This window comes from Crinia signifera, chromosome 6, assembly GCF_055691185.1.
Source record: "Crinia signifera chromosome 6, ASM5569118v1, whole genome shotgun sequence".
Taxonomy (NCBI): Eukaryota; Metazoa; Chordata; class Amphibia; order Anura; family Myobatrachidae; genus Crinia; species Crinia signifera.
In genome coordinates this window covers 216085581-216110638 of record NC_139222.1, presented here as the reverse complement: position 1 = coordinate 216110638, position 25058 = coordinate 216085581, and the positions used below count along the sequence as shown (strand labels likewise).

The 25058-nt window shown below is 45.3% G+C and overlaps 1 protein-coding gene across 11 annotated transcripts in view; it reads left to right on the top strand.

The window, feature by feature from the left end:
• BAIAP2 (BAR/IMD domain containing adaptor protein 2) overlaps positions 1-25058 on the top strand; it is a 199357-nt gene that overhangs the window by 75862 nt on the left and 98437 nt on the right. For all 11 annotated transcript variants that reach the window (XR_014444596.1, XM_083148820.1, XM_083148825.1 and 8 more), the window contains exon 3: positions 5957-6043. Coding sequence is in view for 10 of the 11 variants with exons in the window: in XM_083148820.1 (XP_083004946.1) it covers positions 5957-6043 (87 nt within the window). In the remaining variant the exon portion in view is untranslated. The remainder of the gene's footprint in view (positions 1-5956; positions 6044-25058) is intronic.

Below are 25058 nucleotides of genomic sequence, written 5' to 3'. Positions count from 1 at the left end.
CGCTGCGCTCGGGACTTTATTTTATTCTCGCACCACGCCCTAGTGGATGGTTGGGCATGAAATACCGCCTGTTGGCTCAAAACCGTGAAAACCCCATGTCGACCTTTACCTGTCGACATAGAACCATGTTGACCTCATGGTATTGGCCCAATGCTTGTCTATAATCATGCAGTAGACCAAACGACCGTATCCCGTCAGCTCCATGCAGGCTTCTCGTTGTAGAAACCCCCCCCCCCCCAGAAACAAAACAGCGTGGGGTCCCCTGTATTTTGACAACCAGCACTGGGTCCAAACAGCCAGCAGAGTAATACCACAGTCCTACCCGTGACCTGGGTAGAGGGCGGTGTAAATGGATACGCCGGGTCTTGTGACCCGGCTCCCATTTACATCAATGGGAGACGTGCAACCTGCGGACCGCAGCATCTGCAGATTGGACGGGGGGCACTCGGCCTGCGCTGCTGTCTGCTATACTACTGCAGACATCAGCGGAGGAGGTGAATGGATGCCTGTGTGCGGCATCCATTCACCTCCTGGACAAGCGCTGGGGGAGGGAGGGGGGGGGGGGGGGGCAGGGGTGCACGGGGCCCAGATTACCTTAGTTCTGGGCTTGCCCCCAGCGCAGTGGTCCGGGTCATGGCGCCGGCATCTCCAAGCGGTGGTTGGGGGGTGCAGCTGTGTAAAAGGGAGCAAACGCTGTGTCGCACCCGGCTTGAAGCGGGGATCAAATACCCGGGAGCTTACAATCTAGAGGGAGGGGGAGACAGACAGGTGACATGAGGTGCAGGTAAGGAGACCTGAGGCAAGAAGTGAGCATGGCAGGACATGAGGCAGCAGGTAAAGAGAATGGATAAAGTAGTCCTCTCCCTCCTCCTATCCTCCTCCCCCCCCCCCCCCCTTCCCTGGATGGGGGTTTATGCATGAGCGTTACTGCGCTTGTGCAAACCCCTGACTCAGAATAGCCACAGCGGGGAGGGATGAGGGTGGTGGTGGCACTGGGCCATGGGTACGCCCAGCTCAACTGACTAATATTTGCAAAGGCTGGGGAAATCCCTTTTCTCCTGCTGCGGGCACATGCGAGGGGATGTCTCTTCCTAACACCCCTCCTCGCCTGGTTGTGAGGGGATGCTGCAGTGGCACAGGGACTCGGTGAGCTGCGAGTTTCGCAGCTTACCGAGTCAATCAGAAGTTTTTAAACTTGGAAATCCAGAATTAGGAGAACAAGGTTGCAAATATGCTGCTATATGAGGTGCATATTCACATGCAGTTGTACCGTGTTGGACTATTATGTTTTTGTTCCTAAAGTGTCAGGATTTATGTTAAAAGTTGTTACAATATAACAATTCTCAACTGTGTTTGTAGTTTATTTTTCATTTTGTGTTGCTGATGAGTGTTCACAAGGGACATCTCAGTAGTCTGGTATCATCTGTGCTGCTGGAGAGGCCTGCTCCTTCCAGTGTGTGATTCTCAGTCTGTGGCTTCCTATTGCGTGTTATGTCGCTGCTCAGGTCTCTCATAGCCCTATCCTCTTCCTTCTGCGTGGCAGCCCTTACAATGGGTTTAAGGCTCTTTCCCAGCTATAGACCGGTCACTTATTTTCTTCTTCTTAGGATTCACCCACCTCAGGTATAAAGCCGGACTCCTCCCTCCTCTAGTCAGTGTTTTTCCTGTAGAGTGCAGGTTTGTTATTTTACTCCCAGTAGGCCCATTGTGCTGCTGTGACCTGGGGCTGGGTTGGCGGTGCCTTTACCCTTCTCTCCTCTGTCCTGCTGGTGGCTTGGATGGTTGGTGGTACCCCTGTAGCAGCTCTACATGGCTGAAATTCTCATGATCTGTTAATATGTTGTACATCCCCGGCGCAGGAAGGGCTTCCGGTTAGTGTGCCGAAACACTCTATGGTTAGCTCTTATTATATAAGAAAAAAATCTTAAGGTAAAATTGGTCACCGGAAGTGATCACCGGTTCAGGTGGGAAACGCATGTTGGTCTGAGACCAGGGCAGCAATGGCTTTGGCATTGCAGGAAGTGGGCTTTAGAGCCTGTTGCATTGGACATGTTTTTGCAATGACAGACTGCAGATTATAAGCCTAGAACCTCAATAAGTCTTCTTTCCTTACCATTGCATATGAACTGCTCCACCCAGCAAACTGTCACATTCCTATTGTGTGCTGCATGTTTCAACAGGAAAGCAACGGTCACAACCACTTTGTGTCACAATTTAGTCTGGTCTCTGCTAGGTGTGATGATGGAAGTTCATTGCAGCTGGAGATTTGTTTAGGAGATGACCTCTGAATAGATAGATGAGATGACACGTGTGTTGGGTATGAGCACAGAAGTGTACATTAACATGTAGTTGATGGCTATATGAAGAAAAAACTTGTTCTAATCCAATCTGGGTAGATTGGCAAACTGTTTTTTGGTGGCGGTTTGCTCCGATATTCTTTTATTTGTGAGTTGCCACAGTCTGATATGGCTTGCCAGGTTCTGGCCCATACACAGGACATTTAAAAACAAATGGTTGTTTCTGTGTTTGGTTGATTAGATACTATGGCAAATATTTAATTACTTCTGATGATCTGGGTAATTGTGCCGCTGTTCTATTAGCCACGATAAGCCAGCTCATGCTGCGGTTTATTGGGAGTTTTGATTTACCTGCCTCTTCAAGGCAACGCAAGATCCCTGAGAACAGCCCCATTTTCATCCAAAAACTTTGAGTTTTTGGATACATTTTTTTTTTTTTTTTTTTTTTAGATGTCCAAGTTGGCTAGCCGGAGAAGAGGTACATTTATTTAATCTTCAAAAAAATGAAGGGTACTTCTTTACTTTCACGGCGCCACTAGATAGGAGAGATAGGACAGATAGGACAGATAGGACAGATAGGATACTAGATAGGATACGATTTGTATGCGATTTGACATAAGATATCGCATAAGATATAGGATAAGATTTACTATCCATTTCATTACCCCACTATCCACTAGGGCGTGGAGTTGATTTTATATAGCGTGGCGAGCGCAGCGAGCCCCGCGAGGGGACACGGAATGTATTTTATGGAATTGCATGCAAATGGCATGCGATATTGGGGACTTGCTTTCAAACAACATCCGTGTCCCCTCGCGGGGCTCGCTGCACTCGCCACGCTTCGGGCTCGGTGGCTCGCTGCGCTCGCCACGATATATATTCAATCAACTCCACGCCCTAGTGGATAGTGGGGTAATGAAATGGATAGTAAATCTTATCCTATATCTTATGCGATATCTTATGTCAAATCGCATACAAATCGTATCCTATCTAGTATCCTATCTGTCCTATCTAGAGTGGCGCAGTGAAAGTAAAGAAGTACCAAATGAAGTTGTGTATATCTGGTTTTAGGACGACATTTTTGATTGATCATATCTGCACATGTGGTCACTTGACCAGCAAAGGTCTTGGTAATTTGGTTTAAGTGAACTAGAACTGGAATTTTTATACAAAGTATAATCCTATTAAGCTTATCAGCCTCTGAAGTAGTAGAAGGGAAATGAACATCTTGTGACCTGTGTGATTGGCCAGAACATAATGTCTGTCATGCAGTAGTACATGTGTGTTTAAAAAAAAAAATCCAATTTATTTAAATTGGACTGTTCGAATTGTCCAAACATTCAAAACAATTTGGACTGCAAAGGGTTAAAACTGAATTATTATTATTATTATTATTTTTTTTTTTAAATATGATTTCAGGTGCAAAAGTGCTCCATGTTTATTGGCAAATGTATATAGTGTTCCTTCTCTCTCACTAGAGGGAGGGCATATTTTAAAGGCAACATTTTTATTTGATTTTATCACTGCAGAGATGCATCATTTCTCAAATGTTGCCCTTAAACTGTGAATTATGCCCATCTCCCTGAATAGGTGCAGGTGCTAGGATGAACACTAGTATGATGTTCATCTGGAAAATGTGATGTGTTGCCACATGAAATATTTATTGTTGGGCCGTAGGATGCTTTATAGTCGCCTGATATGCTGTCTAAACAGCACCCACACTCTTATGCCTGTCAGTCTGATTGTTGTGCAGTGGCTCATTATATACCGCATGTGCAATATCTGCATCCTGCTTTGTCTTGCTACTGACACAGGCTATTCCATTAATGAGATAGAGGTGAACCCTGAGCAGATGGCTATAGGTGTCCCTTGGATGAAGATGATTTTGCAGGTCGCTATTTAATATTTTGGCTGCTTTCATTGTATTGACAGATCCTACATGTATTGTCACTCCATGACCCCTCTGATGATTGGAATAGTCATTACAATAGCTACTTTCTGTCAAGTGCACTTTATACTAGACAATTAATTTTATAGTTTCAGAGACTCCAGTGTAAGTTAAAATGAACTTGTGTCTACACATTGTAGAAGCAGGTGAGCCCAAATGCAGGAGGATGCAGACGATCAATTCACATAGTGACTTCTGAGGCCTTTCCAAGAAAATGCTAAGCCCACCGTGTAAGAATAGATGGGGTGATACAGGTTGGCACGTAAACAGCCGAATGAGGTCCGAGGATTGATGGTGAGGCTCTGAGCATGCGTCTATGTGAATAGCCGCATGTGCAGGGCTGCTATGCGAACTCCTTCCTCAGACTTTCACAGTTGCCGAGGTGTTCGCAGAGGGGGACGGGAAGGAGATGGGCAATGGGCTGGTGCATGGGACACCCAGTATTTCCTGGGCATGTCCATAAAAATGGTGGGTGCACTCGGAGGAAACGCTTGGTGTCCCCATGGGAACGCAGACGTGCCGAAGCCTGCACAGGGCAGGCAGCTGACGTCACATGACCATCTCTGGTGCAGATAACTGACTTATCTCTGAACAGGGGAAAAATCCTTTGATGGCTGACTATCATCGACGGATTTTCCACCTGTACGGCTGCAACCAAATGGATGTGTCTGCGAACGCATCCATTTGAATGCCACAGCGGCATTTATCGCTTTTGAAGCTTAGTGCATCTGGCCCAATGTGAGAATAATAGTGTGCCCAAAGCCTGGCGAGGGCAGAGTCCATGTCAACATAGACATTTAAATAAACATGAAACTCATGTTGACCTTATTCATGTCCGCCTAAAGCTTGTGTTGACCTAGGGTATGTCGACCATTCTTAGGTTTTCAACCTATTAACTGGCAACAATTAGTGGTCAACTGAGTGACTGAGCTACATACAGGGCCGGCACCGGAGCGCCCCAGGCGAGTCGGGGTGGGGGTGCCCAGGGGATGGGGGGTGGTACCTGTGGTGTACGCTGTCGGCGTCCCTGCAGTGCTGGAGGGGGAAGGGGTGTCCGTGCCGCGGGGGTACCTGTGGCGCTGTCACTGTATAAAGCTGCTGGCGGCAGCGGGGTCCCTGCAGTGAATAGAGAATAACTAGCGCTATGCGCGCGACGGCTCGGGAAGCGCTTCTGATTTTGAAAACACTTGCCGCACGCTGATCGGCTGAATCTCAGCCAATCAGCATGCGGCAAGTGGTTTCAAACCCAGAAGCGCTTCCCGCACCATCGCACGCATAGCGCTAGTTATTCTCTATTCAGGGACCCCGCTGCCGCCAGCAGCTTTATACAGTGACAGCGCCGCAGGTACCCCCGCGGCACGGACACCCCTGCCCGCTCCAGCACTGCAGGGACGCCGACGCCGCCAGCTATATGCTGGGGGTGAGGGGCGAACTGCCGCCCTCCAGGTGCCGGCGCCCTAGGCAAATGCCTCGAGCTGCCTAGTGGTGGCGCCGGCCCTGGCTACACATTACTGGTCATCTATACCGTAACCGTCCAGCATTATATGCCAGCTAGTGTATGAGCTGGGGAGTGTTTCCTAACCTTTTATGTCCATATCTGGCACAAGTCTAGAACTGTACAAGAAGACTTGGTGGTGGATGCCTTGCTGTTTTTGTTCCATGTGCTATTTATCTTCTAAAAGTATACCTTATTTTTGGTTTTCCGTTTCAGGTGTAACGTTTGCAGCAAAAGGCTACTTTGATGCTCTGGTAAAAATGGGCGAATTGGCGAGTGAAAGCCAAGGCTCTAAAGAACTCGGTAAGTGAGGCCGCTGACTGCTATAGACAGAGCTAGAGAAATCACCCATCGCCTGTATAGATTTATTCCGCATGCAGTATAAACCATCGCCAGTGTTCTTTCACCAGAGAACTGTGGCTGTCACAGATCACTCGGAACACATCGCTGGTGCATCGCTGTGTGCTGAGCGATCTGTGCTTGACTAGATTGCTCAGCACAAAGGCTCACTTAGCCCGTGTGTATGGGGCATTAGTTTGATCTGTGCTCAAGCTTCAATATCCTTGGTTGCCCATAGCAACATCACATGTGAAATAGAATACACATCTTAGTAAATTTCCCCCTTAGTGTTAAATCTACTAAGGCTTCTAAACCTGAAAAGGTGATGTTGCCCGTAGCAACCAATCAGATTATATCTATAATTTTTCTATTGCATTATAAAAATAAAATAACAGGATTGATAGAATCTGGTTGCAATGAAAGGGTTGTTTATTTTTTTTTTTTTTTAGAAGCTTTAGTAGATGTACCCCTTAGTATGCCTTGACTGAGATTGTGAAGAACTACTCCAACGTCTAGCATATAATCCACAATACTTTTGCATAGCAACAAAACCTATTTTCTCTATCTTCTGGAATGTGTTAAATAAATAAGAAGTAGAATCTGATTAGTTGCTTTGGACAGCATCCCATTTTCAATAGAACTCCCATTTTAGTAAATTTACCTCAATGTCAACAGGTACTTAATATATTCACGTGATCTTCATGCCTAACCCTAACATAGAAGATGTCCACACTTTGATAGTGTCAACCGTTTCATTAACATTGTGGTTTAACTACCATTTTTTATAAATGCTAACAGTCCATGGTTTTCCTCCAGGAACATTAGCGCAATGGAGCGCCCTGTGAATAACGTGTGTGTGTGTGTGAAGAATCCCCTGGGTCTGACTAAAGGGGGGTTGGCTGATTGCTTGCTCTGCTAATAATAGAGCAGTGTATATGAGCAAGGAAATTCTAACAATCTCTGGTACAATATGTTACAGTATTGTTCTCTATTGTTACATAAAATGGTGACCTGCTGCACCACAGATCCACTATATACAGTCTTTAGCTAATATCTGCAATAATGTACAGGTCTCTTTACGCAGAACGCCTCTTGGTGACTTTATTCCGGATGGGTGCTATTGTTCTGTTGCCTAATGATGTGGGGATCAGTGAGTCCTGTATGAGGTTCCTCTGAATGCAACATCCTTCTGTGTGTGATTTCCAACAATGTTGATCTATATATTTCTGTGGTCTACATTCCCCATTACTTATAACACTTTGGCTGTGAGCATTATGCGCCTCGCCGTTTGGCACATCTGCCTTTTTTTTAAATGTTTATTTTTTTTTTGTCTGACCCAGCATCTCTAACCACTAACATTACTTCTTCCTTTCATAATCCCATTGATGCTTTTTATCTCCAAAACAGGAGTATTTCCTTAATGTGTTTAGTGTGTGGTCTTTCCCAGTTACTGTGTAATGTTGAATGATTTTCCTTTTCCTTTCTCTCCCACAGAATGGACTGGACTCTGTCCTTCAGCTGTACTTCTGTAATCTTTTCCCCATACTACAGAACTATTCTGTGATGACACATGCCCTTGCAGCCACTCTTTCCCACTGTGCAGATTTATGTGTATTTCGTCTGTTCAATGCTAGCCTTGAACCACGTACGATAGTGTTACATTCGTGATAGGAATGACCATTGTGTTCCAAGCCTGTGGGCTGCTGAATCAAATCTGTATTCCATTTCTTTCAAGGCTTATTGTAGAGTGTGTCATTGTGCTTTGCAAGGCCTCATAAAGCCATATATACACAGACTTTAGTAATCTTTCTCCTTCACACAACTACTTGTTCTTTCCACCCATACATGGAAAACTCCCACATTATACACATGCTTGCCTAATGGGTATCCTTTTTTTTTTTTTTTTCAGGACACCTGTTCTTTCCATGCAGATCACAACCATCCCTTTTATTTATATGGTGCCACAATTGATCCGTTTTGTTTGACGGCATATCCCAAGGCATGATTTAATGTCCCGACTGCCGATCGACGAAAAAGGGGGTGTGTCCGCATAAACGGACCTGGAATGTCGCGATTCGGACGTGATTGCGACAATATACGCATACCTCCCAACTGTCACGCTTACCGCGGGAACTTCCCAATATTTGGGGACGTTCCCGCCCCCCGCCCGGGGCCGCCATTGTCCCGCGGTGGGGGGGACAGTTGGGAGCCCCCCCAGCTTGCCAAGAATAGACACTGTGCGCATGCGCACAGTGTCTGTTCAGCGCCGACGAGCGGCGAAAACGGGGCGTGGCCGGAGTTTGCGTCACCCCGCGAGGTCACGCCCCCTTTTCTCGAGGCCACGCCCCATTTTCGGGAGCGCGCGCATCCCGACCTCCCAACTTCAAAAGTTGGGAGGTATGTATACGGTCGAATCGGCCAAACCTTCCCGACAGCTTTTTATAGTCAGGCCCCCGTCTGTCAATCTGCCTCTTCAATGCTGGGAAAGACTGCATTGAATAAGCGCCCGCCGCTATTTTCCCCGTCGAAAATAGCAGCAGGGATTGAATACCCCCCCCCCCCCCCAAAATAATGAGTGTATACACACTGAGAATAAGTAAATACTTGTAATTACCTAATATGAAGTTTCAATTATGAGAATTGCTTTGTAAATGCACAATGTAGTCTACCCTGGCCCGCAGCCGCCGTCCGCCTGGCATGACAAAGTTACATTTTGTTTTATTGTGCAGCGGCAAGGTTACATGGCTGGGTGACAGACATGGATGCAGATGCTGTAGCAGTGACCGGACTCCTTTGGCAGCCATAGCAACAGGCAGCCAATTACAAGGCTGGCTGTTGTTGCTCTCTGAGCCAGACAGGAAGTGAATTCCTTTCTGCTCTGAGGCTGAGCATGGAGGAGTGGAGAAGCATCACGGAAAGCAGCAATGGCAGCTGGAAGAGTGGGGGGAAGGGTGCATAAAACGTAATAAAATGAAATTAAATGGGAGCTGGAGGCACAAACCTTTTACTAAATTTAAGGGGGTGGGGATGCCGAAGAAATACCTTAAAAATATAATGGGAGCACAACCCCTAACTAACCATACACCACCCCTCCCCTGCAGCCTAACTAACTATACAGCCGGTAACCTAACCACACACACCCCACAGCCTATGGGGGCTATTTTGATTCAATCGGAAAGGCACAATCGTTCTCTAATGGACAAAACCATATGCATTGCAGGTGGGGCAGATGTAACATGTGCAGAGTTATATTTGGGTGTTTTATTATTTCTGTGCAGGGTAAATACTGGCTACTTTATTTATACACTGCATCATAGATATCTGTTTAAAGAATGAACCCCAAACAAAACTAACTCTCTCTCTCAGCACATCTTACATCAGCCCCACCTGCAGTGCATATGGGTTTGTCCATTAAAGAGTTATTGTGCCTTTGCCAGTGATTTAGAATAACCCCCTATATCCCTAACACAAATCCCACGCAGCCTGTAACCCTAAACACACACAGACACACCGCAGCCTGTAACCATATGCATGCAGCCTATAACACTTTTCCATACTCACACACCCCGCAGCCTATAACCTAACCATATACCCCCTATAACACTAACCACACACACACACACACCCACTCAGCCTATAACACTAACCCACTGACCATACACACACCCCACAGCTTTGAACCCTAACCACACACACACATACATCCCGTAGCCCAGTGGTTCCCAAACTGTGCGCCTAGGCTCCCTGGGGTGCCTCGGAGCACTTGCAGGGGTGCCTCAGGTTGGTGGTCCAGAACCAATTCAAATTATTTATGGTCAATGAAATAGGCAAAAATCAGTGTTTGTGGCTTCAAATAATAAAATATGTGGGGTAAACAGAAGTGAATCATGTTCCTCACTACAAAACTGGACCTAAGGATGACATTTAAATCACAACTTATTTAATCTAATATTTTTTCTGAAATTCTCAGTAACAAAGTTTTGGCCTAGGGGTGTCGTTTTATTAAATATTCTTATACTGTAGGGTGCCGTGACTCAAAAAGTTTAGGAACCACTGCCGTAGCCTATATCCCTAACCACACACACACACACACACACACACACACACACACACACACACCCCAGAGCCTATAACCTAACCACACACACCCACAGCCTATAACCTAACCATATTCCCCTACCGCGGCCTATAACACTAACTATACACACACCCCACAGCTTTTAACCTTAACCACACACACACCCCCTGCAGCCTATATCCCTAACCACACACACACACACACACACACACACCCCTTGCAGCCTATATCCCTAACCACACACACACACACACAGCAGCCTGTCTTTGGCACACACTGTTCCCATTTGTGTGTGTGTGGGGGGTACAAAGCATATTTTGCACCTGGGCCCGCTACTCGCTAGTTCCACCTCTGGCAAGTTCAACAATTATGCTAGGAGTGTGGAGAAAAGCATTGAACCCTGTCTAGGCATGACCGCATGGGAAATGCTGTCATTTTTTTTTTTCTATGCAAACTTTGTTCATTGATCTATACACAATATATGCATGTCTTATGCTTGGCATCTTTAAAAATAGCTGAACTGTTCTACATACTCATATATACTATCTCATGAAAGGTTTATATAAATGGACTTCTCAGAAACTGCTTATACAAATGTCTACATTTTCCTCAGCTACTTCCAGTTTTAACCTTGAGTTTGCAGCTAGTGTATGCTTTTTATGCCATTTAAAGGTTATCTGCTGTGATCACCACCCAGAGCTATTCATGTGCTAAAGACTGGTCATTGTTGCAGATAAGATTTTAGTCATTAATCACACCCAAGGGAGTGAATACATATGCTATGATTCAGAAGGGTTTTCTAGAACAGCAGCGCATTCTACATCCTGATTGGCTTATGACACTGGTAATTGCAGTGACCAATAATATGCTTTGTATATATCCCTTACATACTGTATACAGTGTGGGAACCTTGATGTAGTCCCCGAGAATGGACACGGACTGTTGCTACATTAGCCTTTATTTTTAGCTGCATCCATTCGAATGTAACTTGTAGCAAGTAAGGAATCTGACACCCACACAACAACTTAATGATAATGTGAAACACGACCAAGAATTATTCTACATTACAGTAATCTCCTTTTGAATATGCTTCTGAAAGGAAGAAATGTAGTCCCTGGTCTTGTGTTTGTAAATGAGTGCTTTGATTTTTTCAGGATCGGTTCTAGCTAATGGCTGTCAGCCTGTTCCATGTCTCCTCTCTAAAATCTAAAGCACATGACTGAACTGTAGAAGTCTAGAAATGTTCTTACAAAGACTTCTTCAGCTGGGGCAGTGGTACTGCTGCGGTTTGTGGTATAAATGCATACTAGGCCCCCTCCCACTGTATTCTGGCTATGCCTCATGTGTTTACAAAGCACGCGAGTTGTCCAAGCAGGGCCGGCTCTACCATAATGAAAAGAGGCAAATGGCGCTGGCAAGTGGGCTGAGTGATGTAAATAAAGATCTGCACGGCTAGGTTAATGCAACGATTTGAGTCCTAAAAATCAATACACCTAAAACATTAGTGGATCCACATAAAACCAATAAACTCCCTTTTAAAAGCATTCAATAATTGGAATGCTAGCAGCTCCTTGTCACTTAAATGGAGGGAATGAAGGGCAATAGTGTGACTCTGGATTATAATTGGATTCTTTCCAAAATTCTCTTTAAAGTACCCACATGGTTTCTACAAAAGTGTATTCCTACCTCCAGCACAGGGCCGGCAGTGTCCCGCGATAGGAGGAGTCCCCCTGCTACCCGCTGCTATGCTTGGTGTTAATGTGCAATGGAATATGCTGCGCTATATAACAAACTGATTGTCAACACCAGTGTTTATTAAGTTAAAGTGAACTCCAGTAACTGCTTTCTGTCCCTCCTAGAACTGGTCTTGTTGGGATGTACAGTATGAGTCAGAATCCGCTTTATTGTCCAGGTATACTTGCATATACTAGGAATTAGTTTAACCACCAGGTTGAAGGGCAGTGTGAACTGGTATGCCGGTTTGTAAAACCTGGGTGCATTCTTGGTGTTTTGTGCTGCAGATGTAAGCCAGCAGTGTAATGTGCCTCCAGTTCAGCCTCATTTCTAGGGGTGAAGGGAAACACTGGTAAAACACTATTCCTAGTAGGTAATGCATCTAACTCAGGCTGGGTACACACCTAAAGATTTATCTGGCCAATCTGTCTGGTGGGAACAAAAACTTGGTATTGTAAAGGAGCATGTAAAAATCGACCTCCATTCTAGCTGCACTCTGCACATTTCACTGTTCCCAATTGTAGTCCATGTGAGTGGTAAACTATGCAATGGTCAAAAAATTTAATAATCCTCCAAATATCAGACTTTTTTTTTTTTTTTTTTTATTGTCATCCACAGCAATGGTGACCTTTTTGCTTGGCAACCTTTTTCACCATGTCTATCATATGGTGTCAACCCAACATCAGGCTGGTTAAATTTTCATCTTTCTTCTGCAAAAAGTGAACTTGCCTTTTTATACATGCCTAATGAACAAAGCATGATTGCTAGGTAAACTGAGAGGTGTGGGAGGGTTTTTTTTTTTTTTTATGCTTATATTTTTTGTTAGATTTTCCAGATGGCAAGATTTGTTTTTTTAGGTCTGGTCTGGAAGCTAAAAAACCACAAAACTGAAATGTAAATCTTTCCTGTGTCCGCCATGAAGGTGAAATACATTATTCAGTTTCATTTAAAAGGTTTTACTTTGCTAAGCACTTATTGGTAACCTAAAATTGACCAGGAGTGGTTCCTTCCTGCTGCCGGCAACCTTTCTATGCCACCTCTCACCACTGCTCCCGTTCATGGTTCCGGTGCCTGTTCAGTGCAGGTGACTGGCTCCGAGACAAGTACATGCGCAGTATTGGCAACGGTACGGAGCATGCGAATAACCCCAGCTTCTATGGGCTGCATTTACTGCAGCCAGTAGAAGCCAAAATGGGCTGGAAGGCAGAGAGTGACTTCCTACAGGAAGCCTGCTCTCTGCCTATAGCAGCCCAGTGGGACTGCCGTACTACGGATGACTGGCAGGACAGACTTCCAATAGTCACAGTGAAGTCTCCCAGACTACGTACATCTGATTTTGCTTGGGCTGAGGCTAAGCACAGTGGTGAATTTTAACCGGGGGTGTGTGTGTGTGTGTGTGTGTGTGTGTGTGTCAGGGTGAGGGTCTGCAGCCCATAGGTAAAAACCGCCACTGAAAATGACTGGTGGCCCACACATTGGGGCACAATGCTTTAGAAATACAACGGTACTTGTGTACTTTCACGGTGCCGTGTGTCTGAGTCCCCTTGCGGGGGTGCAGTGTGTGCCCCCCATGGCACATATTATAGATACGCTATTGTAAAACACAGTGCTCTCTGGGGAAGCTAGCAGTAGTGCTAACATCAGCTGGGTGACATTTCTGGCTGCACCATGAGCCCCGGTGGGCTCCCGGTTTATAACTTCAAAACTTCTTGCCCAATTGAGCTCTATTCCAGCAGGCTACATATTATTGCTGACTGCCTCACTCTGCTATTACACTATACATGTGCCTTACACCCGGAAACTGTTATGGGGCCACACATGGGGCACCTGTGCTGTGTGATCTGAGTGATGCTAGGCTGCTAAGATCGCTCAGCACCCAGTGCTGCATAGTGATGTGTGCTGAGCGATCGGTCCGGGTCAGTGTTCTCACCAGAGATCTTAATCTTTATCATACCTACACACATAGTAATGGAGGGTCATTTTCTAAGCAATCTAGTCGGATCGCCTAGGAAATGTGATGAAATCACCCCCTGCGTAGGCCCCATAACTCAATTGATCACTATCTTCTTATTGATAAAAATGAAATTGTTACAAAATATAGTGTGTGTGTATATGTATGTGTGTGTGTGTGTGTGTGTGTGTATATATATATATATATATATATATATATATATATATATATATATACAGGGAGGGGTTGCGGCGGCACTCGCAGGAAAAAAGAAACCACACCAGGCGGATAACTTCACCTTTTTTTTTTTTTTTTTTTTTTTACTTCACCAACGTTTCGAGGCTGGTTGCCTCTTTATCAAGGTGTTCACAACAGATTCAAACAAGTGTACAAGTGCAAAATCAACCATTTAAATACCTGATCCAGACCTGTCGGAGCTCACGGCGCGGTCCAGCGTCTCCGGCGTCTAACGATGACGTCACGCGAGTTGCGTCCCGGCCGGGAGCCCGAGGGGCGGATACCACATCTACTGGAAAAGAAAACAAAAGAAAACGCATAAAATATATAGACAGTAAAAAGTCTATTAATTGTACTAGTGCTGTGCTGTAATAAGAGTGTTGCATAAACACAATCTAGTGATAAAAGAGCGTGGCCAACTTACTACTAGCGTAGCCAATATGGCGGCGCATTTAAAGTGACAGTGCTTCTGATATTACAACATAAAAAAACATGAAAAACTGCACAGTGACACAGTACAAACATTACATAAAACAAGCAATTAAAAATCAACTGACAAGTCTGAACAATTCTATCCACGGGAGTGGAAACGGAACCATTATATGAACCTATGAATGCAGGGCATCATTCTCTCTAGGGGAAATATCTAGATGCCTGCTGGAACCTGACATGTTGACCCGAGCAGTGCCAAGGGAAAAGTGGCTAATATGGAATGCTACCTGTGCGAAAATAGAATGACCTTTACAAAAAATGGGATAAGCCAGCCTGTTCGTTTAGACCCCTGGGTGCCAGGGTGTCCAACCTATGTATCCAGCGGCTTTCCAGCTGCAGGAGCCGCAAAGATCTGTCCCCCCCTCTGGATAGTGGGGGGACATGATCAATGATGCGGTACCTTAGGGTATTCAAATTGTGCCGGGCTTCTGCAAAGTGCCTAGCGACCGGTTGATCGCTATGGCCCGATGCGATGGCGGCTTTAATGGCCGAACGGTGGGCTGTGGCCCTCTCTTTAAACGTGCGGTCAGTCTTCCCCACATAGTGAAGGCCACAGGGACAACTGATTAAATAGGTGACAAATTTGGTGCTGCATCCCACTCTGTGTTTAATTTTAAACTTTTTCCCTGAATAGGGGTGATGGAACGAGTCCCCAGGAATCATGTGGCCACAGGTGATGCAACCACAGCACCTGTAGCACCCTAATTTGGGGGTACCCAAAAAGGTGGGGGCTTTGGGAAGGGGGAATGTAACATCATTACGCACCAAATAGTCCTTCAAATTCTTCCCTCGTGTGTATGAATTCATGACCCTTTTGTTGCACAGTGCTGGAAGGCTAGTGTCTGATGTCAAGATGGGCCAGTGGGAATTCACCACCTTTTTGATATGTTGGCTGGCTGGATTAAATTTGTTGACCCAAATGATTTTATCATCCATTTGGCGTTCTACGGTTCTGGGGGCCAAGGCCTCATCCCTGGTCATGTCAAGGACCCTCTTTTTGGTGGCTTCTAATTCACTAATTAAGTAACCCCTCTCCGCAAATTTGCTACACATTTTGGTGAGAGAGACTGTGAGATCTTCTTGTTTACTACAGATGCGGCGAGCCCGCAGCATCTGTGAGAAAGGGAGTCCTTTTTTAAGGGGTGTGGGGTGAAAGCTATTGGCCAAGAGGGTGTTATTCCTGTCTGTTGGTTTGGTGTATAGGGTAGTCACAATGGTCCCGGCTTGGATGCTGATGTCAACATCAAGATACTGTACAGACTCTTTACTCATTACGTAAGTTAATTTTACCGGGGAATCAGATGCATTGTGATTCAAAATGAGATTCTCCAGAACATCTTGATCCCCTGACCAAAATATCAGGAGATCATCTATGTATCTGAGATATACCACTAGATGGTCTTTGACTTGTTCGTTTTTAGTGAACAGTTGCTGTTCCACACCAAACATATAAGAGTTAGCGAACGATGGGGCCACTGAGGACCCCATCGCACACCCTCTTAACTGCAGGAAGAATTTCCCATTGAACCGGAAATAATTCCGCTTAAGCGTAAGTTCCAACAATTCCATGAAAAACGAGATGGAAGGGCCTCTGTATTTTTCACTGTTGGAAATCAATGATCTGACTGCATCTAGACCTGCCTGGTGAGGAATGATGGTATACAGGCTAGATACATCTACAGTGGCCATTATGCAATCAGGTGGTAATTCAGGAATAGCTAACAACCTCTGTAACAGCGTGTTAGTGTCCTTTAAAAAAGAGCTATCATTTTGTACACACGGTTGAAGGAAGTAGTCCAAATAAATGGAGATGGCCTGGTACAGAGACCCCCGGGCAGAGATGATAGGTCTACCCGGGGGTTTCTGTGCATTCTTGTGCACAGGTGAAGTTATCCGCCTGGTGTGGTTTCTTTTTTCCTGCGAGTGCCGCCGCAACCCCTCCCTGTGCATATTGTCAGCCCAGCGCTGATTTAGGACGGGCACCGCATTATTGAATTTCAACGTTACACTATACCTAGGAGCTTGGAGTGCCGCCATCCCCCCCTCGCATATATATATATATATATATATATATATATATATATATATATATATATATATATATATATATATATATATATATACACACACACACACATTCCTGCCTATTATGGAGTCGAGTGCCGCCGTCTGTCTGTGGTGTGGAATCCCCAGCGTGGGTTTGTCGATGGCACCGCTACATTTACACTACTGTTGAGGATGTGCAGCTCCTTTCTGGACGTGTGTGTGTGTGTGCGCTCCTTTTTGTACCACAGCACATTTTTGCTAGAGGGTTTGTAATCTGCCAAGCAGCTGCTATTGCACATTTGTTACTGGTTATAACCACTAACTGGTAGGGTGGCAAATCCTGGGACTTTGCCCTAAAATGCCTGGATTTCAATCCTGGGATTGGAGTTTCCAATCCCAAAATACGGGATTAGACTGTGCATGCGCAGTTTAATGATGAGCAGTGTCTGAGCACCCGCGCAGATGCTGCCCGGCTTCTTCCGTCCCTGGCTGTGTGGCGCAAAAATTATAACTTGGGGTCCCCGCCTTTACCCCAACCCAAGTTCACAATATGCAACACAGCAATGGGTGGCAGGAGAGGGAAAAGGTGACAGGGAGCTGCAGGGGAGGCAGAATGCGACAGAGAAAACAGTGGCCCTGATGCACTGCACCTGCTGCACCAATGGTAGTACCGCCTTTGCTCCATGTGTTTCTAACAAGTGCATGGGAAGATCTTGTGCACCGTTTTGATTGCTCTGCCAATGCTGGAGCTGCCTTGAAAACTACACACAGACTGATGCTATGGCCTCTGCTAATGGTAAAAGTTAGAATATTGATTTTAGTATTAGACAGTAAGTTTTGAGGGCAACCGGCAATTTTTAGAAATTGCAAGTTATTGGACAGGCCTGTGACACTTCAAGGACAATCATAGGTCACTATTTCAATAAGTAGCTTAGAAACAGAATTATTTTTGTAGCCCTGCTAGGAGGTCCAGGTCAGTCTGCCGATACCAGAAATAGCTGTGGTGTCTGCTGGATACTATCTTAAGAGCTGTGCTGCTGGTCACGCCCCAAAAGGGAGGAGCCCCAAAAGGGAGGAGGAAGTAGCCTTGACTAATGGAATCCAGACACTGGCTTCTTTGTTTGTTGTGATCATCGTCATTTATTTATAGAAAACAAGAAAATCGGGTGCATAGACTCGGGGCAATTTTTGCCTTTTTTTTTTTTTTTAAGTGATCTGTCTAGATTGCTTAGAAATTAAGCACAAATCGCTCTGTGTACACCCCAGAACCATGGCAATACATGGGCTGGCATATTCTCTAAATACTAAGCACTCTGTACTTTGAATCTGGTGTCACTAGCTCTTAGGTACTAGAATTAACCATTTTCTATCTATAAATTCATTGTGTCATAAGGTGAGTACACACGGGTGCAATTTCATGTAAAATCGCTGGGAATATGGTCGCTGAGCGACCTTATTGCCAGTGATTTGGATAAATCTGCGCGCTCCCGTGTGCACTGCCTAATGGTCGCTGACCGCTGTTCCGGGAGGTCAGCGCCGGGGAGATCAGCATTGATCTCCCCAGCCCTGTGCCGCTGCTCCCTCCCTCCTCCCATCAAAGTGACAGCAGCAGCGTCTGCTGCTGCTGCGCTCCCCCTCCGCCCCGTAGCAGTGTCTCCTTTTCATCGCTGATGAAAAGGAGACACTGAGAAATATGATTGCTGGGGATATATTGCTAGCAATATATCCCCAGCAATCCTATTACCCCGTGTGTACACAGCATAACTTGGATGTGTAAGCAATGGTGTATTTGTTTATAAAAAAAATTGGAAACAATTGGAAACAATGTTTGGATATGTTCTTTAGTGTTGCTTTATTAAAAGATTTGTACCCAATGGGAGGTGTTCTTTCTCCCCTGTTGTCTGAAGCTGCCCATCTGAGATCCAGAGAACAGCCTGTACTGCCCTCCAGGGAAATAAATTCCATGATACAGTTCAATGCAATTAGAGTTGGTTCTTCTGTCACACAGGCTCCATATCACTGTCTCTTCATACTGTGACATTAACACTCTGCTCTGCACATCCAAACAAGATTAATACATATTAATATCAATATTTTTATTTAATCCACCCCTAACAATGTCTAGAGAACTGATGTAAACTGCTTCGGCAACCGTGTCTGATGCTATTAATCAAAATCCAGTGACCTAATTTCTGCGTAGAATAATTTGATTTTCTGATGACATGATGGGCCACTTACTGTTTTTAGATATGAATTGGAAAATCTTGTCTCATTGAAGCATCAGTTTGACACCCTCTTTCCAACAGAATATTAAACATGCACTTTTAATATATGTTAGTCCTCAATGAGGGCTTGTCCGTTTGGCCATGCAAACATCGGTACTGCGCTCAGTTAACTGCCACCTCCGTTTGCTAATGTGCAGTAGGGGGTCACCAAAATAATTTGGCACATGTGTTACTGTGACTGCACACACAAATGCTATCTTGCACACGGAAGCACGTAGGGGGGGCTTCCGAGCACCTAGAAACTCCCCTTGGCAGCCAATTCATCAATCAACAGGTGATTTTTGGGTACTTGTTTCCTAGCACGGCGCTCCCGATTTTGATCGAAGTGCATCTTATGCCATTGCATGCAATATAGCGACATGCGATGCGATTAGATTTTTAATTGTACAAGCACCCTAATGGGTGCTTACAATGTTAAATGCACCCCCATTGTCAACGCCAACCCAAAGCATGGCGAGCGCAGCGGTAAGTGTCCTCCGACCTTTTTATACCCCCACTATCCACGTCGGCGTGGAGTTGATTCACGCAGCCCGAAGCGTAGCAAGCCCCACAAGGGGACACTGATTACTTTACAATCAGTAAATTCTAAAATTGCTTTTTGATCTGTGTGGGGTCGGGGAGAGAGAAATACAGAATGGTCATCATGGTGCCTATGCTGTTTCCTGTGTGTGTGTGTGTGGGGGGGGGGGGGGGGGGGTTGGTATTATGGTGCCTCTGCTGTCTATTCATATGGGGTGGTGGTGTGGAAGGGTATGAAAATGCCTGCGCTGTATATCTATAGGGGGTATGCTAATGACTGTGCTGTCTGTCAGTTTGGGGGGAGGGGGGTATGGTGCCTATGCTGACTATCTATATGGAGGGTATACTAATGACCAGAGGCGTAACTATAGCACCGCAGCCCCCGCGGCCGCGGGGGGGCCCTGTGCATGTGTGGGCGCCGGGGGGCTGTGGTGCTATAGTTAGCCCCCTCCCGTCCGCCCATCTGCCGCCCGCCAATCCGCCGCCCGCAGCCTTTCCTGTCTTGCTGGTCCTGTCCCGGCTCCCTTGCTGGCTTCATTCTTCTGCTAGTGAGACGGACCACAATAAAATGTCCGCCCCATATAGCAGACAGTTCTCTAAAACTGTCTGCTGTATGGGGGCGGACATTTTGTGTTGGTCCGTCTCACTAGCAGAAGAATGAAGCCAGCAAGGGAGCCGGGATGGGACCAGCAAGACAGGTAAGGCTGCGGGCGGGGGGTGCAGCGGGGGGCGCCCCCCATTAACGGCGGGGGGGCGCCCAATTCATAGTTACGCCACTGCTAATGACTGTACTGCCTGTCTAGTTGGGGGGGGGGGGGGTGTGTGATACCTGTAGTGTCTGTCCTGTGTCTATTGGAGGTAGCATAATATATTAAAGTGTGCTGACATTGACTATAGTCCCAAAAAAATTTCAAATAAGACTGGGTAACAACAGACAGACTTGGAGGTAGGAGGGCCCTGCTGCAAGCTTACAATCTATAGGGATATAGGGGGAAACATAAGGACAGGCACCAGTAATAGCATACCTCAGTCTATCATCAACGTTTCATTTCCCTTACAGAAATGTCATCAGGATCCCTTTCTGTAAGGGAAATGAAACGCTGATGATAGACTGAAGTCTTGTCTTGAGTATTTCTTTTGGAGGACCCGAGTGCCACTGCATGGTATTTATATTGTGTCTGGACCCTGGCTGTTTGGATTTGTGGGCACCGGGATCGAGTTGTCACCATTGGAATAGTGCCGACTCAACGTGTGTGGTGTGTAATATGTATATGTATGTATGTGTATGTATGTATGTATGTATATATATTATATTATATTGCAAGTATATAGGTATATGCAATGAATGAATGAATGATCGCGTAGTGAACAGGTTTATGTGCCCCATATATGAGAAGCAGGGAGGCTCTAATTAAACACCTGTAACAAATTGATGATGGTTTAAATGTATGATGCGGCATCACGCAGACCACCCCACTGACGAAGTCCATTGACGAAACGCGTAGGGGCGTGGTCTGTGTGACGCATCTTTGAGCCGCTGTGTGGTCGCCCGCTGCTAGGACGCTGAGGCGCCGGTGTCCTGGAGTAGCTGTGCCTGCTGAATATCCCTAAGTGGTACCGTGAGTGACACAATCCTTTGGGCCTACAGTCTTGAACCAGTGGATAAATTATATATCTTGTGGTATTCAACCCACACCGGTTGATTATTTCGGTACGGGCTTTATCTTCTCATTGGGAGAAATTTTAAAAGTGATTTCCACGTTTTATAAATAAACGATAATACACCATGAAGCGCCCCCTCTATTTGTTTTAGGTGAATTTGATATATATATATACCTGGCACTAGGTCTTTTTGATAGGAACGTTCCGAACTAAAAAATGCCAACCTGTATATCTGGAAACCCCCTGCGTTTGTTCCTGTTGCGTGCAGCGACTCTGGTATCATCTGAAATAGAATAGTCATGTCAGGGAGGTCTGATGCAAGCCTTAAAAGGGCTGTCTCCTGGGACAATGGCCGCTGACACTTTGCTTTAGGCTGTTGTGAGTGTTGCTGGTGGTTGCAGTGGTCTTGAATCGGCAGAAATGCTACCATGCACAGCGTTGCGGAAAATTGGAGTCTCAAGGCTACTAGACTCACTGGCATATACTACTGCACAAGGGGAAGACCGAAACTAGCATCAGCATATTATTGTACCAAGGACTGCGTGGTAGCATTCGTCATTTAATCAGGGTTGTATGTGAATATCAAGAAAATTATCTAAAGTGGTTTTAAAATACATTAAAAAATCAATTAAAAAAACATAGCTTTAGATTTCAGCAAGGTCTACCACATTTTTTTTTTATTTGGTTTCTTGAACCTATGTGAAGGCCTCAATCTATTGCCAGTACAGTATTTTAGTTTAAGTTGCAAAAAATATACATTACACATGTGGCAGTTTTATATTTACCACTGGAATAAAGCATAAAATTAGGTTTTATTAGAATGGATTTTGTTTTGTGAAAGACGTTTGTGTGAACAAAAATATGCCATCACACACTTACGATTTTCTAGACTGGTGCACAGTACAATTTTTGTGTAAAGATTGCACCACGGTGTTGGTGTATAACCCTTGAATGTGATGAGTAGAGGTTTTAGCAAATTTTTGGTCCTTGACTAAAATCTGTAAAAATGTAGTAAAATGGTTTCCTTTTAATGCAGGGGTGGGGAACCTTTCTTGTGCCAAGGGCTGTTTGTATGGGGATAAAATCCTTCGGGGGCCATATGTAAAAATGTATATTACAAATTATCCTGCTGCAGCCATCCCTCGTCTGGCAGCTGCCACTGAATAGGACTGACAGTCTCCGGCTGCTGTTGATTTAAGCCGCCCTCCAGATGTTGTGAAACTACAAATACCTGCATGCCTTGCCCCAGTTTTGCTATAAGGGAGTGTTAAAACTGTGGCAAGGCATGCTGGGATTTGTAGTTTCACAACATCTGGAGGGCCACCGTTTGAAGACCCATGATTTAAGAGGTATCTCTCGAACTACCGACCTCTTGCGAGAATTCACTTGTAATTGACTCCCGGTAAAGCCACCGGGCAGGCCACTCAGAACGGCTACGGGGGCTGCATACGGCCCCCGGGCCTGAGGCTCCCCACCCCTGTTTTAATGCATAGCTTATAGTAGGAGCTCCTTCATTTGAATTTTACATGGTGGTTTTTGGCCAGTAGATTCTCTGCGCCAGGACTCTTGTAACGTTGGGACCCATGATTTAAGGCACTACGGTGATTTAGCAAATTGCGGTTGGAGAGGTGCCAACCAGACAGATTGTAAATGTCGTCCGTCCCACACACACACATCTTGTAAAGGTGTGTCTTCTAGCGCTCTCCTCATCTCTGTTCAGTTTACTAAACTGTTGAGAGTTTAATAGATCTCCCTATGTTGCTGGTTAAAGGGACTACAAATTGTGGAACCATAATAGCCCTTTCACATCGCAGCTTATTACCGGGTACAAGGCGGTTTCTTGCCGGTTCAACGCGGTAATTAGTGTGATGTGAAAGGGGGTACCAGTTACATCTAACCGGTAGCAAGACGGCAATCCAAACCAGGTAAAAAAAAGCTGGTTCGTTGCTGTGCAGTGTGAACGGGTCGAGCGACCCGTTTCCCGTTCACACTATGGAGGAGGCAGCGCTTGGAGCAGCACCAGCTCTAAGCGCTCATGACATCAGCTAACCAGCAATATTGCCGGTTCGCTGCTGTAGTCTGAACAGGCCACACATGCAGGGTCCCACCGGGACTGAACCATTTCAAAGTCCCAGTGCGACCCTGCATTTGCGGTCTGAAATCAGTATAATCTCCATATATTTTTTTCTTTTGTCTCTCCAGAGTGAGGTGGAGTCCATTCTATCATGTGGAGGTGGTGTTGGGGTCAAGTTATATTTAAGAAAAAATATATTTTTGTGCAATCAGTGCTGCCTAGAGCTGGTTGTTATGGTTTTGAAACTGAATGGTCGAACTGAGTCTGTTACATACATGTTGCTAAGAATGTTCTCAAAGGTATGAAGTTGAAGATTTCCACTTGGGCATATTCTATACCACCACTAATCAGACACCCCTGTATAAGATGGTTATTGAGGTGCCAGTCTCACGCAGGAGCGTATCTAGATATTTGTAGGCCCCATAGCAAAAGTATGTAAGGGCCTCTATTTACCAGCATAGAATGATAAATATATAGAACACCTGCATCTTACACTGGGAAGATGGGCCCTCTTCAGCTCTGGGCCCCATAGCATTTGCATCTCTGGTAGCTACGTCCTTGGTCCCACATGAGACTTTGGTCAGCTGTGAGAAAGCTAACCTGATCACTGCCCAATCAACCACTCTCCATGAAGAATAAAATACATTCCTAACTATAATAAATCAGAGTGTAAAGTCTGAGGTTGGCCAGTTACTTTAAGGCTATCCTGGCACTGCCATTTTGTTTTGTAGATATAAAGGTGATGATTCTGACACTAAAGAAAGCACTTCCTTTTTACTTTCCAGTTATTACATTTGTCTGGATGCTTTTTCATGTGTGAAACCAGAATCTGATCCCACTTGCTCCTGTGATACATGTTTCCTGTTGATCAGGTGTGACCTGCAGGAGATTAGAACCTGTTCATCAGCAGAGGATTTGGCTACAAACCAATGCATATTTAATTTACAGTATGGTGTCCCACCAGGGTCTTGTTAATTTGCTGCTCTAAATAACGCTGGTCCCTGGTGAGTTGCTGCATTAGGAGGAATTGTGCTCAGCTACACAAGTGAGCTTCATGTGGTCCCTTGGGAGACTGCGCAATGTGTTGCTTGTGTTTGCAGCATGTCAGGCTACAGGCTGTATATGTAAGTAGTGATACAGAGTATCTCGGGAACAGCGTTCTAAGTCAATAGTTCTTTTTTATAATTTTTTTTTTATCCTAAATATTCAGTTTTGTTCATTGTCCATATGCCCCCCATACACGGTGCGATGAGATGCAAGCTCCTGCGCACATCCCATCTCACAGCACATTAAGTATGTGTTCCCTGTACTTTATGAACTAGATAGCATCTTATCTATTTCATACCACACAGTGCTTTAGCACATCGCATGCGTTTTGAACTAGATGTGATGCAATATAGTTTAAAACGCACTGTTTATGGGCGGTATTAATAGACTTTTTGGTTAAATTATTATTTACCCTGTAACCCTTTTTATACCAGACTAAGCACAAAATAGCTGTTATTGGGGTATGTGTTTTGGCCTCTGGACCCAAATCTGAGCGTGTTTGGGGGGGGGGGGGGGGGGGGGAGGTGTATGGTGCAACATGGGCAGTGTAATTGTTAGCATTTCTGCTTCCTAACATTGAGGTCCTGTTTTTGATTCCCACTTTGACCCTAACTCTAGACTTTCTACATTTTATTTGGTACAGTACTTTGTGTGTATTTGATTCAAATTGCATGAGACCTCGTGTAACTACTTAGCTAAGGGTAACTGTTGATTTGACCTGTGGGTCCAACTAAATACACAAAATACAGAGGCAGTAAGGCTGTGAATACATTTAACATTGATAGTCTGCCAGACTTTGATGGCAGAAACCTTGGGTGGATCTACATAAACTTGGCAGCAAGATGCTGTGAGTA